The sequence below is a fragment of the Somniosus microcephalus genome, chromosome 4 (assembly GCF_052327205.1).
Source record: "Somniosus microcephalus isolate GS21.2 chromosome 4, FLI_Smic_1.0, whole genome shotgun sequence".
NCBI lineage: Eukaryota > Metazoa > Chordata > Chondrichthyes > Squaliformes > Somniosidae > Somniosus > Somniosus microcephalus.
The window spans coordinates 3940563-3954303 of record NC_140990.1 but is presented as its reverse complement, the minus strand read 5'-3'; the positions used below and the strand labels follow the sequence as shown (position 1 = coordinate 3954303).

The window sequence follows — 13741 nt, the reverse complement described above, 5'->3', positions numbered from 1 at the left end:
CAATCAGAATCCACCCCATCCCAACCCCAGGGGCCGTCAGCCAATCAGAATCCACCTCATCCCAACCCCAGGGGCCGTCAGCCAATCAGAATCCACCCCATCCCAACCCCAGGGACAGTCAGCCAATCAGATTCCACCCCATCCCAACCCCAGGGACCGTCAGCCAATCAGAAGCCACCCACAGCCCCAGTCAACCGGCTCCAAGGAGAGGCTGCTAGCCTGGAGGACGAGTTCATGAAATGCATTCGAGGCAGTTTCCTGGAACAGTACCTCATGGAACCAACCAGGGAACAGGCTACTTTAAGTAACAGAAAATTCTGGAAACACTCAGCAGGTCAGGCAGCATCCGTGGAGAGAGAAACAGAGTTAACGTTTCAGGTCGATAACCCTTCGTCTGAACCCTGAAGGGGCATCGACCTGAAACGTTAACTCTGTTTTTCTCTCTCCACGGATGCTGCCTGACCTGCTGAGTGTTTCCAGAATTTTCTGTTATTAGATTTCCAGCATCCGCAGTATTTTGCTATTGTGAACAGGCTATTTTAGATCTTGTATTGTGTAATGAGACAGGGTTCATTAGCAATCTCATAGTAAAAGATCCTCTGGGGCAGAGTGATCATAATATCATAGATTTTCACATTAAGTTTGAGAGTGACTTGCCCAAGTCCGAAACTAGAGTCTTAAACTTAAATAAATAAAGCCAATTACATAGGTATGATGAGGGGCGAGTTGGCTACGGTAGATTGGAAAAATAGATTAAAAGGTACGGTGGTAGATAAGCAGTGGCAAGCATTTAAAGCAATGTTTCATAATTCTCAACAAAATATTGAGAAACAAAAACTCCACGGGAAAAGCGATCCATCTGTGGCTAACTAAAGTTAAGGATAACATTAGATTGAAAGAAGCAGCTTATAATGTTGCGAAGAATAGTAATAAGCCTGAGGATTGGGAGAGTGTCGTAAACCGGCAATGGATGACCAAAGAATTGATAAAAAGGGAAAAAATAGAAAGAGAAAGCTAGCAAGAAATATAAAAACAGATTGCAAGAGCTTCTACAAGTATGTAAAAAGGAAGAGAGTAGTAAGAGTAAACGTTGGTCCCTTAGAGGCTGAGACAGGAGAAATTATAATGAGGAATAAGGAAATGGCAGAAACGTCAAACAAATATTTTGTATCCGTCTTCACAGTAGAAGACAAAAAAAAAACCATACCAAAAATGGTGGGGAACCAAGGGTCTAATGAGGGTGAGGAACTTAACGTTAATTAATATAAGTAGAGAAAAAGTACTAGAGAAACTAATGGGACTAAAGCCGACAAATCCCCTGGACCTGATGGCCTACATCCTAGGGTTCGAAAAGAGGTGGCTGCAGAGATCGTGGATGCGTCGGTTTTGATCTTCCAAAATTCCCTAGATTCAGGAATGGTCCCAGCAGATTGGAAGGTAGCAAATGTAACACTGCTATTCAAGAAAGGAGGGAAGAGAGAAAACAGCAAACTACAGGCCAGTTAGCCTGACATCAGTCGTCAGGAAAATGTTGGAATCCATTGTTAAGGAAGTGGTATCAGGGCACTTGGAAAATCATAACATGATTAGGCAGAGTCAACGTGGTTTTATGAAAGGGAAATCGTGTTTGACAAATTTATTGGAGCTTTTTCAGGATGTAACAGGCAGGGTAGATAAAGGGGAACCAGTGGATGTAGTATATTTGGATTTCCAAAAGGCATTCGATAAGGTGCCACATAAAAGGTTATCACACAAGATAAGGTCTCATGGGGTTGAGGGTTATATAGTAGGATGGATAGAGGATTGGTTAACGGACAGAAAAAGGAGTAAAAGACTTGCATTTATATAGCGCCTTTCACAACCCCCGGACATCTCAAAGCGCTTTACAGTCAACAAAGTACTTTTGAAGTGTAGTCACTGCTGCACTGTGGGAAACGCGGCAGCCAATTTGCTAACAGCAAGCTCCCACAAACAGCAATGTGGTAATGATCGGATAATCTGTTTTTGTTATGTTGATTGAGGGATAAATATTGGCCAGGACACCGGGGAGAACTCCCCTGCTCTTCTTCGAAATAGTGCCATGGGATCTTTTACATCCACCTGCGAGAATAGACGGGGCCTCGGTTTAACTCCTCATCCGAAAGACGGGTCTTTTTCAGGTTGGCAGGCTGTAACTAGCGAGGTGCCGCAAGGATCAGTGCTGGGGCCTCAGCTATTTACAATCTATATTAAATGACCTAGATGAAGGGACCAAGTGTAATGTATCCAAGTTTGCTGATGATACAAAGCTAGGTGGGACAGTAAGCTGTGAGGAGAACACAGAGTCTGCAAAGGGATATAGATAGATGGAGCACAGGAAACTTTGTGTTATCTGGCGGCTAACTGTCCGGCAAGCTCGAGCCACCGGCAAAAATCAGGAGCCGTTTCATTAGGTATTTTTTCTTTTCGTTGCTTTTTTCTCAACAGTCAAGCTCTGCAAGGTCTCGCTGAAGCTGTTGCTAAGCTACAGAGACGCTACAGAGAGTACAGCCGACTGTTTAGAAGCTGTTGCTAAGCAACAGGGTTTGTTGCCAGATACGGAGATCAAAATCTCCGTACGCTTCAACATTAGCGCTGGTTTGTCCGGCAGTTTTGAGGGAACAGCAACAGCGCGGTCCCGTCGGTGCCGGATAGCACAAAGTTTCCTGTATAATGTAGGGAAATGTGAGGTTATTCACTTTGGTAGGAAGAATAGAAAAACAGAATATTTTTTAAATGGTGAGAAACTTTTAAGTGTTGGTGTTCAGAGAGATTTGGGTGTCCTCGTGCAAGAAACACAGAAAGCTAGCATGCAGGTACAGCAAGCAATAAGGAAGGCAAATGGCATGTTGGCCTTTATTGCAAGGGGGTGGAGTATAAGAGTACAGAAGTCTTGCTACAATTGTACAGGGCTTTGGTGAGACCACACCTGGAGTACTGGGCACAGTTTCGGTCTCCTTATCTAAGGAAGGATGTACTTGCCTTGGAGGCGGTGCAACGAAGGTTCACTAGATTGATTCCTGGGCTGTCCTATGATGAGAGATTGTGTAGAATGGGCCGATACTCTCTGGAGTTTAGGAGAATGAGAGGTGATCTCATTGAAACATACAAGATTGAGGGGGATTGACAGGGTAGATGCTGAGAGGTTGTTTCCCCTGGCTGGAGTGTCGAGAATTAAGGGGGCATAGTCTCAGGATAAGGGGTCAGCCATTTAGGACTGAGATGAGGAGGAATTTCTTCACTCAGAGGGTTGTGAATCTTTGGAATTCTCTGCCCCAGAGGGCTGTGGATGCTCAGTCGTTGAGTATATTCAAGGCTGAGATCGACAGATGTTTGGACTCTAGGGGAATCGAGGGATATGGAGGTCGGGCGGGAAAGTGGAGTTCAGAGGCAGTTCAGAGAAGGTTCACTCAGTTGATTCCGGAGATGAGGGGGTTGACATATGAGGAAAGGTTGAGTAGGTTGGGCCTCTACTCATTGGAATTCAGAAGAATGAGAGGCGATCTTATCGAAACATATAAGATTGCGAGGGGGCTTGATCGGGTGGATGTGGGGAGGATGTTTCCACTGATGGGTGAGACTAGAACTAGGGGGCATAATCTAAGAATAAGGGGCTGCCCTTTCAAAACTGAGATGAGGAGAAACTTCTTCACTCAGAGGGTAGTAAATCTATGGAATTTACTACCTCAGAGAGCTGTGGAAGCTGCGACATTAAATAAATTTAAAATGGAGATAAGACAGTTTCCTAGCTGATAAGGGAATTAGGGGTTACGGGGAGAGGGCAGGGAAGTGGACGTGAGTCTGGGTTCGGATCAGCCATGATCCTATTGAATGGCGGAGCAGGCCCGAGGGGCTGTATGGCCTACTCCTGCTCCTATTTCTTATGTTCTTATGGAGTTGAGGTCGATGATCAGCCATGATCTTACTGAACGGCGGAGCAGGCCCGAGGGGCCATGTGGCCTACTCCTGCTCCTACTTCTTATGTTCTTACGTTCTCAATCTGCCCCAGGGACAAGGCGATCATGTCGTTCTCTGGGCACTTACCCCGTTGACATTGTTCTCACGCCCGCTCATGGACTGTAGCACGGCCTTGTCGAGACCCAGCTTCAGGCTGGCCTTATCAAACATCTCCCTCTCATACGAGTTGCGCGTGATCAGACGATACACCTTCACCGCCTTGCTCTGCCCGATTCTGTGGCAGCGAGCCTGGGCCTGAAACACAGAGAATGTAGGGTGAGAGCGAGAGAGAGACACATAAAAAAATAGGAGGAGTCGGCCATACGGCCCCTCGAGCCTGCTCCGCCATTCAATAAGATCATGGCTAATCATCGACCTCAACTCCACTTTCCCGCCCGATCCCCATATCCCTCGATTCCCCTAGAGTCCAACAATCTATTGATTTCAGCCTTGAATATACTCGAAGACTCAGCATTCACAGCCCTCCGGGGCAGAGAATTCCAAAGATTCACAACCCTCCGAGTGAAGAAATTCCTCCTCATCGCAGTCCTAAATGGCCGACCCCTTATCGGAGACCGTGACCCCTGGTTCTAGACTCCCCAGCCAGGGGAAAAATCTTCTCTGCTTCTACCCTATCAAGCCCTGTAAGAATTTTGTATGTTTCAATGAGATCACCCCTCATTCTTCTAAACTCTAGAGAATATAGGCCTAGTCTACTCAATCTCTCCTCATAGGACAATCCCCCCATCCCAGGAACCAGTCTGGTGAACCTTCGTTGCTCTCCCTCTATGACAAGTACAGGAAACTTTCGATTAACCGGCCACTAAATAACCGGAACGCTCTATCCACCGGCAAAATTCAGGAGTCGGTTCAGATAAGTTTTTTTTTTAAACTTTTCGTTGCTTTTTTTCCTCCAGTCGCGGCTCTGCAAGCATCTAGCTGAAGCTGTTGCTTAGCTACAGAGACGCTTGCAAGCTGCGCCGACTGTTTTGAAGCTGTTGCTAAGCAACAGGGTTTGTTGCTTCACACGGAGCTCAGAAGCTCCGTATGTTTTAACATTAGCGCTCGTTTTTCCGGCAGTGTTGATCGACTGGCACCAGCTCGGTCCCGTCAGTGCCGGATACCAGAAAGTTTCCTGTATATCCTTCCTTCGGTAAGGAGACTAAAACTGTACACAATACTCCAGGTGTGGTCTCACCAGGGCTCTATATAATTGCAGTAAGACGTCTTCACCCTTATACTCCAATCCTTTTGTAATAAAGGCCAACATACCATTTGCTTTCCTAATTGCTTGCTGTACCTGCATGTTAACTTTGTGATTCGTGTACAAACATGCCCAGGTCCCTCTGAACACCAACATTTCCCAATCTCTCACCATTAGCCACGGGCGGACCATTTTTCCCGTGCTGTTTTTATCCCTTAATGGAATGTGTATTCGTTGCAAATTATGAATTATTTCTTTAAATGTTTGCCATTGCTTTTCTACGGTCATATCTTTTAATTTAGTATCCCAACCAACCTTAGCCAACTCGCTAGTCATACCTACGTAGTTTGCTTTGTTCAGATTTAGGACCCTAGTTTCGGACTTAACTAAATCACTCTCAAACTCAATATAAAATTCTATCATATTATGATCACTGCTCCCCAGAGGCTCCTTTACAAGGTTATTAATTAACCATCTCATTGCACAATACTAGATCTAAAATAGCCAATTCCCGAGTAGGTTCCTCGACATACTGATCTAGAAAACTATCTTGAATGCATCCCTTGAACACTTCCTCTGCAAATTTGGTTTGCCCAGTCTACAGGACAGTTTAAATCCCCCATGATTAGTGTATTACCCGTTTCATGTATCTCTTAATTTCCTGATTTATACTCTGCCCGTCACTACAACTACTGTTAGGGGGCCTTTAAACCAGACATACACACACACACACACACACACACACACACACACACAAACCTCTCCCCCTCAGTTACCCCCTCCCAACCCCTCAGCATCCTCTTCCCCATGACTCTCCCCCCTCTGTCACGTCCCCTCTCCGGGCCATACCTGGAGGTCGTTCTGGGGGTTCCAGTCCGAGTCGAAGATGATGCAGGTGTCGGCAGCGGTCAGGTTGATGCCGAGGCCCCCCGCTCGCGTACACAGCAGGAAGACAAAGCGGTCAGACTCCGCTTGCTGAAACGGTCTATGGCCGCCTGCCTCAGGTTCCCCCGCACGCGCCCGTCGATCCGCTCGTACAGGTACCTGAGGAGACAAGGAGGTGGGGACTGAGGGTCAGAGGCAGCACCGTCGGTTACTGAGGGTAGGGGCAGGGGGCTGATCTCACTTGGTGTGGTACTGAGCCCACACACACACACGCCACAAAAGGCCCAGGCTCCATCCTCGGCCTGCGTTCAATCCGCTGATCTCACACCTGGAATGGGCTGTAATGGACGTCATTGTTGCTGGATTTGGAGCGGGGGGGGGGGGGGGGGGGGGGGGGGGGGTGGTGGTGGGCAGTGGTGCGAGATCGGCCAGGTTTCCAGTTCCTGATCACTCCAGTGCACGAAAGTTGGGGGGAGGACAGAAATCAGCTTCAGCGATGACCGATCTGAAGCCGAGATGAACTTCCGGCTCCACATCCGCACCATCACCAAGACCACCTACTTCCACCTCTGAAACAATCGCCCGTCGCTGCCCCTGCCTCAGCTCATCTGCTGCTGAAACCCTCATCAGTGCCTTAATTACCTCTAGACGCGATTATTCCAGCGCTCTCCTGGCCGGCCCCCCAGCTTCCACCCTCCGTAAGCTTCAGCTCATCCCAAACTCTGCTGCCCCTTCATCCATCATCTCCCCGCCAGCCCCACCCCCCCCGCGCTCACTGACCTACATTGGCTCCCGGTCTAGCAACGCTTCGAATTTAAAATTCTCATCCTTGTGTTCAAATCCCTCCATGGCCTCGCCCCTCCCTGTCTCTAAACTCCTTCAGCCCTACAACCCTCAAATCTCTGCGCTCCTCCAATTCTGGCCTCGAGCATCCCCAATTTTAAATCGCTCCACCATTGGTGGCTGTGCCTGCAGCTGCCGGGGCCCAAGCTCTGGAATTCCCTCCCTAAACCTCTCCGCCTCTCTCTCTCTCCTCCTTTAAGACACTCCTTAAAGCCTACCTCTTTGGAAAAGCTATTGGTCACCTGCCCTAATTTCTCCTTATGTGGCTCGGTGTCAAATTGCGTCTGATTTACGCTCCTCTGAAGTGCCTTGGGATGTTTTACATCCCTGGTACCATTCTGGTCAATCTCCCCTTAACCATCTCTGCTCTAAGGAGAACAATCCCAGCTTCTCCAGTCTCTCCATGTAACTGAAGTCCCTCATCCCTGGTACCATTCTGGTCAATCTCCTCCGCACCCTCTCCAAGGCCTTGACATCCTTCCTAAAGTGCGGTGCCCAGAATTGGACACAATACTGCAGCGGGGACCGGACCCGGTGATTTGTCATGGTTTATTGCCGCAAATGTAATTCGAACTAAGCTCTGGAATTCCCTCCCTAAACCTCTCCGCCTCTCTCTTCCTCCTTTAAGACTCTCCTTAAAACCTACCTCTTTGACCAAGCTTTTGGTCACCTGCCCTAATTTCTCCTTATGGGGCTCGGTGTCAAAGTTATGTCTGATTTACAACCCTGTGATGCACCTTTGGATGTTTTTACGCATTAAATGCGCTGTATAAATGGAATTTGCTATTGTTGATACTGTTGAATTATTATTCCCCAGAGATGTCGGGGAACATAGGGCCGATGAAAGGGTGGAACTGAAAGAAATCAGTATTTGTAGGGAAATGGTGTACAGAAAATTGATGGGACTGAAGGCTGATAAATCCCCAGGGCCTGATAATCTACATCTCAGGGTACTTAAGGAAGTGGCCCTAGAAATAGTAGATGCATTGCTGGTCATCTTCCAGAACTCGATAGACTCTGGAACAGTACCCATGGATTGGAGGGTAGCAAATGTTACCCCACTATTCAAAAAAGGTGGTAGAGAAAAAGCGGGGAATTATAGACCTGTGAGCCTGACATCGGTAGTGGGGAAAATGCTAGAGTCTATTATAAAAGATGTAATAGCAGAGCACTTGGTAAGCAGTGACAGGATCGGACAAAGTCAACATGGATTTTTACAAAAGGTAAATCGTGCTTGACTAATCTACTGAATTTTTTGAGGATGTAACTGGTAAAATAGATAAGGGAGAACCAGTGGATGTGGTGTATTTGGACTTTCAGAAGGCTTTTGATAAGGTCCCGCATAAGCGATTAGTGTGCAAAATTAAGGCACATGGGATTGGGGGCAAGGTGTTGACTTGGATAGAGAACTGGATGGCGGACAGAAAGCAAAGAGTTGGAATAAACGGGTCGTTTTCTGAGTGGCAGGCAGTGACTAGTGGGGTACCGCAAGGATCGGTCCTAGGACCCCAGCTGTTCACAATATATATTAATGATCTGGACGAGGGAATTGGATGGAATATCTCCAAATTTGCAGACGACACAAAGCTGGGTGGGCGTGTGTGCTGTGAGGGGGATGTCGTGAAACTCCAGTATGATTTGGACAGATTGGGTGATTGGGCAGAAACATGGCAAATGCACTATAATGTGGATAAATGTGAGGTTATCCACTTTGGTGGCAAAAACAGGAAGGCAGATTATTATTTGAATGGCAATAGATTGGGAGAAGGGGAAGTGCAGAGAGACCTGGGTGTTCTTGTGCACCAGTTGCTGAAGGTAAGCATGCAGGTGCAGCAGGCGGTTAAGAAGGCAAATGGTATGTTGGCCTTCGTAGCAAGGGGGTTCGAGTAAAGGAACAAGGATGTCTTGCTGCAGTTGTACAGGGCCTTGGTGAGACCACACCTTGAGTATTGTGTGCAGTTTTGGTCGCCTTACCTGAGGAAGGATGTTCTTGCCATGGAAGGAGTGCAGCGAAGATTCACCAGGCTGATACCTGGGATGGCAGGAATGACGTATGAGGAGAGATTGGGTCGATTGGGCTTATACCCACTGGAGTTTAGAAGATTGAGAGGGGATCTCATCGAAACCTATAAAATTCTGTCAGGCCGGGACAGACTAGATGCAGGAAGGATGTTTCTGATGGCGGGGGAGTCCAGAACCAGGGGTCACAGTCTAAGGATAAGGGGTAAGCCATTTAGGACTGAAATGAGGAGGAATTTCTTCACCCAGAGAGTGGTGAACCTGTGGAACTCTCTGCCACAGAGGGCAGTGGAGGCCAGTTCATTAAATATATTAAAAAAAGAGTTGGATATATTTCTTAAGGCTAAAGGGATCAAGGGATATGGGGAGAAAGCAGGGACAGGGTACTGAATTTGGATGATCAGCCATGATCTCATTGAATGGCGGAGCAGGCTCGAGGGGCTGAATGGCCTACTCCTGCTCCTATCTTCTATGTTTCTATGTTATGATGCCCCCCCACGCTGTCTGGGCTCAACAAGTGAAGAATGGATTAGGAGGGGCGAAACACTGCACCCTCCACGCCCTGACCCCCTGAGCCCTTTACCCCAGCCAGTGCTGGGGGTGTTCCTCACCTCTTCTGGATCAGGTAATCCTCCAGTATGTCCAGACATCGAACCATCTGGGAGAAGACCAGCACCTTGTGGCCGCCGGACTTCAGCTTGGGCAGGAGCTTGTCAATGAGGACCAGTTTCCCGGCCGACTGGATCATGGCCTGCAGGTGGAAATCCAGGGCGATGGGGTCGTGAAGCTCGCGAAACTCCCCCAGGATCTTCTCCTCGGCGCCTGCGGGTCGAAGTTCAACATCGTTAAAGGAACGGACGAAACGGGCAGCGCCGGTCAAGATAAACGCCACAGCTCCTAGCTGCGGATAAAACCCCTCGATTAGATTCCAGTCTGTAACTCACTCCCGGGTATCTGTTATTCTATATATAAACCCCCCGAACCCCTCGATTAGATTCCAGCCTGTAACTCACTCCCGGGTATCTGTTATTCTATATATAAACCCTCCGAACCCCTCGATTAGATTCCAGCCTGCAACTCACTCCCGGGTATCTGTTATTCTATATATAAACCCCCCGAACCCCTCGATTAGATTCCAGCCTGTAACTCACTCCCGGGTATCTGTTATTCTATATATAAACCCCCCGAACCCCTCGATTAGATTCCAGCCTGCAACTCACTCCCGGGTATCTGTTATTCTATATATAAACCCCCCGAACCCCTCGATTAGATTCCAACCTGTAACTCACTCCCGGGTATCTGTTATTCTATATATAAACCCCCCGAACCCCTCGATTAGATTCCAGCCTGTAACTCACTCCCGGGTATCTGTTATTCTATATATAAACCCCCCGAACCCCTCGATTAGATTCCAGTCTGTAACTCACTCCCGGGTATCTGTTATTCTATATATAAACCCCCCGAACCCCTCGATTAGATTCCAGCCTGTAACTCACTCCCGGGTATCTGTTATTCTATATATAAACCCCCCCGAACCCCTCGATTAGATTCCAGCCTGTAACTCACTCCCGGGTATCTGTTATTGTATATATAAACCCCCCCGAACCCCTCGATTAGATTCCAGCCTGTAACTCACTCCCGGGTATCTGTTACTCTATATATAGACCTCCTGAACCCCTCGATCGGACTCGGGCCCTTTGGCCCCCTCCGGTACCCCGAGTCCACTCCTCGCCCCGGTCCCACCCACCGTTGATGAGGTAGGGGTGGTTGCAGCACTTGCGGAGCTCCATCATGGTGTTGAGAAGGTTGGGGACGTTAGCCTGACCAGCCCCCTTGGCTAGGAATGTGAAGTTACGCTCTAGGATGGCCCGGTAATACTTCTTCTGGATGTTGGTGAGCTCCACCTCGATGATGGTCTCCTCCTTGGGGGCCAGGTTCTTCTCCACGTCCTCCTTCAGGCGGCGCAGCATCATCGGCTTCAGGAGGGCCTGCAGCTTCTGAACCTGCCAGGAGGGAAACAGAGAGGGGGGTGAGAGAGAGCGAGAGCGCGCGAGAGCGAGAGCGAGAGAGCGAGAGCGAGAGCGAGAGAGCGCGAGAGAGAGAGCGCGAGAGAGAGCGCGCGAGAGAGAGCGCGCGAGAGAGAGCGCGCGAGAGAGAGCGCGCGAGAGAGAGAGAGCGCGCGAGAGAGCGGAATAAAGACAGAGAAGATAGTGCCATGCGTGGGATCGATACGCGAGCTGACCCCGTGTGCCACGGCCTCTTCTCTGACTGACCTGCTCCTCGGTCTTCAGGTCTCCAAACTCCTGCAGGAACGCAGACTCCAGGGGGAACTGCGAGGGCTCCAGGAAGTTCAATAAGCTGAAGAGCTCTTCCACTGTGTTCTGCAGGGGTGTCCCAGTCAGCAGGACCTTGTGCTCCTGTGTGAGGTAAACAGACAGACACGAGTTAAGGCACAGAGCGCGCGCAAGACGGAGATCAGGGGGGAGGGCGAGAGGGGAGAACTCCCCTGCCCTGCTCCGAGTTGATCAGACAGTAATGGGGGAGCAGCGACAGGTGGTTCAGACCCCACCTGTGTCCGCTGCTCTTGACACAGGACTTGGTCACTGGGTCAGGAGCTCAGACACTGCGCAGAGCCTAACCTTGACCTGATCGGCTGCATTGGAGGGGCAGGGCTCAGAACACGAGTCATTCTCTGCCACCATCACAGGCTAACGCCTCGGTTAAACGCCGGGGACAGACTTGAGCAGGAAATGGGAGCGCGAACCCACATCCCAATGACACTGGGCGCAGTGCCCGCTCCTCGCCAGCACCCTCTCCCGCGGCCCCATGCGATCTGTGACTCCGTACCAGGTCCATGAGCTTGAGTCCCTCCAGCAGCTTGCAGTTCCTGTTCTTGAGCCTGTGAGCTTCGTCAATGATCACACAGCGCCACTCGATCTCCCGCAGCTCCGGGCAGTCTGACAGGATCATCTCGAAGGTGGTGATCAGGGCGTCGAATCGGTACGCCCCCGGAATGAAGTGCCCCTGGGAGGGAAAGCAGAAAATTAGAGTGACACAGAGAGACAGGAGACAGGAAGCGCCAGAGCGAGGGGCCAGAGAGAGACCAAGGGCCAGAGAGAGAGACAGACACATACACAGGCTGAGAGGGTGGGGGGCAAGGGGAATATACATGCGCACACACACAATCACACCTTAGGTGCAATGCTGCTGACAGTGTCCCAGCCTGGGGCCGTGCCTACCTTGGAGTCCCTGAAGTACATCTCGTATTGCTGGATCATCTGCCGGCTGGCCAGGCTGCCGTGATAGACGATGGCGTTCATGTCGGTCCAGGTGTTGAACTCCCGCTCCCAGTTGGTGATGGTGGAGAGGGGGGCGATGACCAGGAAAGGCCCACGAATATCGGCCGAGTAGATCTCCTCCAGGAAGGTGATGGACTGGATGGTTTTACCCAGGCCCATCTCGTCAGCCAGGATACAGTTCTGCCTGTGGAGAGAGCAACGGCACAAGTGTGGTGTCAGCTCCGGGAGGCCAAAACACGACAATATTGCTGAACCTTTACGTAAATCACTGGGTCGGGCCCAGCCGGAGGATTGCGGCCAATTCTGGGCACCGCACCCGAGGAAGGATGTCAAGGTGTTGGCGAGGGCGCAGAGGAGATTTACTAGAATTGAAAGCATGATACCCGGACTTCAAGAGTTAAGTTACAAGGAGAGATTACACAAATTACGGTTGTCGTCCCTAGAATATAGACGGTTAAGGGGTGATCTGAGCCAAGTTTTCAAGATGTTAAGGGGAACAGATACTATTTCCGCTGGTTCGGGATTCTCGGACCAGGGGACATAAGTCTAAAAATTAGAGCCAGACCTGTCAGGAGTGAAGTTAGAAAACACTTCTACACACAAAGGGTGGTAGAAGTTTGGAACTCTCTTCCACAAACAACAATTGGTGCGAGATCAATTGTTAATTTTAAATCGGAGGCTGATAGCTTTCTGTTAACCAAAGGTATTAAGGGATATGGGCCAAAGGCAGGTATATGGAGTTAGGTCGCAGATCAGCCATGATCTCACTGAATGGCAGAACAGGCTCGAAGGGCTGAATGGCCTCCTCGTGTTCCTATATATACGTACCAGGGATGAGGGACTTCAGTGATGTGGAGAGACTGGAGAAGCTGGGGTTGTTCTCCTTAGAGCAGAGAAGGTTAAGGGGAGATTCGATAGGGGTGGCCAAAATTACGAAGGGTTTTGATAGAATAAATGAGTAGAAATCGTTTTCCGTGGCAGAATGCTCGGAAGCCAGAGGTCACAGTTTAAGCCGGGCTCTGTTGGTAGCACCCTCGTCTGAGTCAGACGGTTGTGGGTTCAAGTTCCACTCCAGAGACTTGACCACAAAAATCTAGGCTGACACTCCCAGTGCAGTACTGAGGGAGCGCTGCACTATCGGAGCATCAGTCCTATCGGAGGGGCAGTACTGAGGGAGCGCCGCGCTGTGGGAGGGGCAGTACTGAGGGAGCGCCGCACTGTGGGAGGGGCAGTACTGAGGGAGCGCCGCGCTGTGGGAGGGGCAGTGCTGAGGGAGCGCTGCGCTGTGGGAGGGGCAGTACTGAGGGAGCGCCGCGCTGTGGGAGGGGCAGTACTGAGGGAGCGCCGCGCTGTGGGAGGGGCAGTACTGAGGGAGCGCCGCACTGTGGGAGGGGCAGTACTGAGGGAGCGCCGCGCTGTGGGAGGGGCAGTACTGAGGGAGCGCCGCACTGTGGGAGGGGCAGTACTGAGGGAGCGCCGCGCTGTGGGAGGGGCAGTGCTGAGGGAGCGCTGCGCT

General features: G+C 50.1%; 1 protein-coding gene across 1 annotated transcript in view; it reads right to left on the bottom strand.

The window, feature by feature from the left end:
- Positions 1–13741, bottom strand: part of LOC147118188 (ATP-dependent chromatin remodeler CHD8-like) — a 131902-nt gene that overhangs the window by 80189 nt on the left and 37972 nt on the right. Inside the window, 8 exon segments of the mRNA XM_085984289.1 lie at positions 4063–4230; positions 6029–6150; positions 6153–6223; positions 9538–9748; positions 10674–10929; positions 11200–11343; positions 11774–11950; positions 12166–12409. Coding sequence (XP_085840415.1) covers positions 4063–4230; positions 6029–6150; positions 6153–6223; positions 9538–9748; positions 10674–10929; positions 11200–11343; positions 11774–11950; positions 12166–12409 — 1393 coding nt within the window.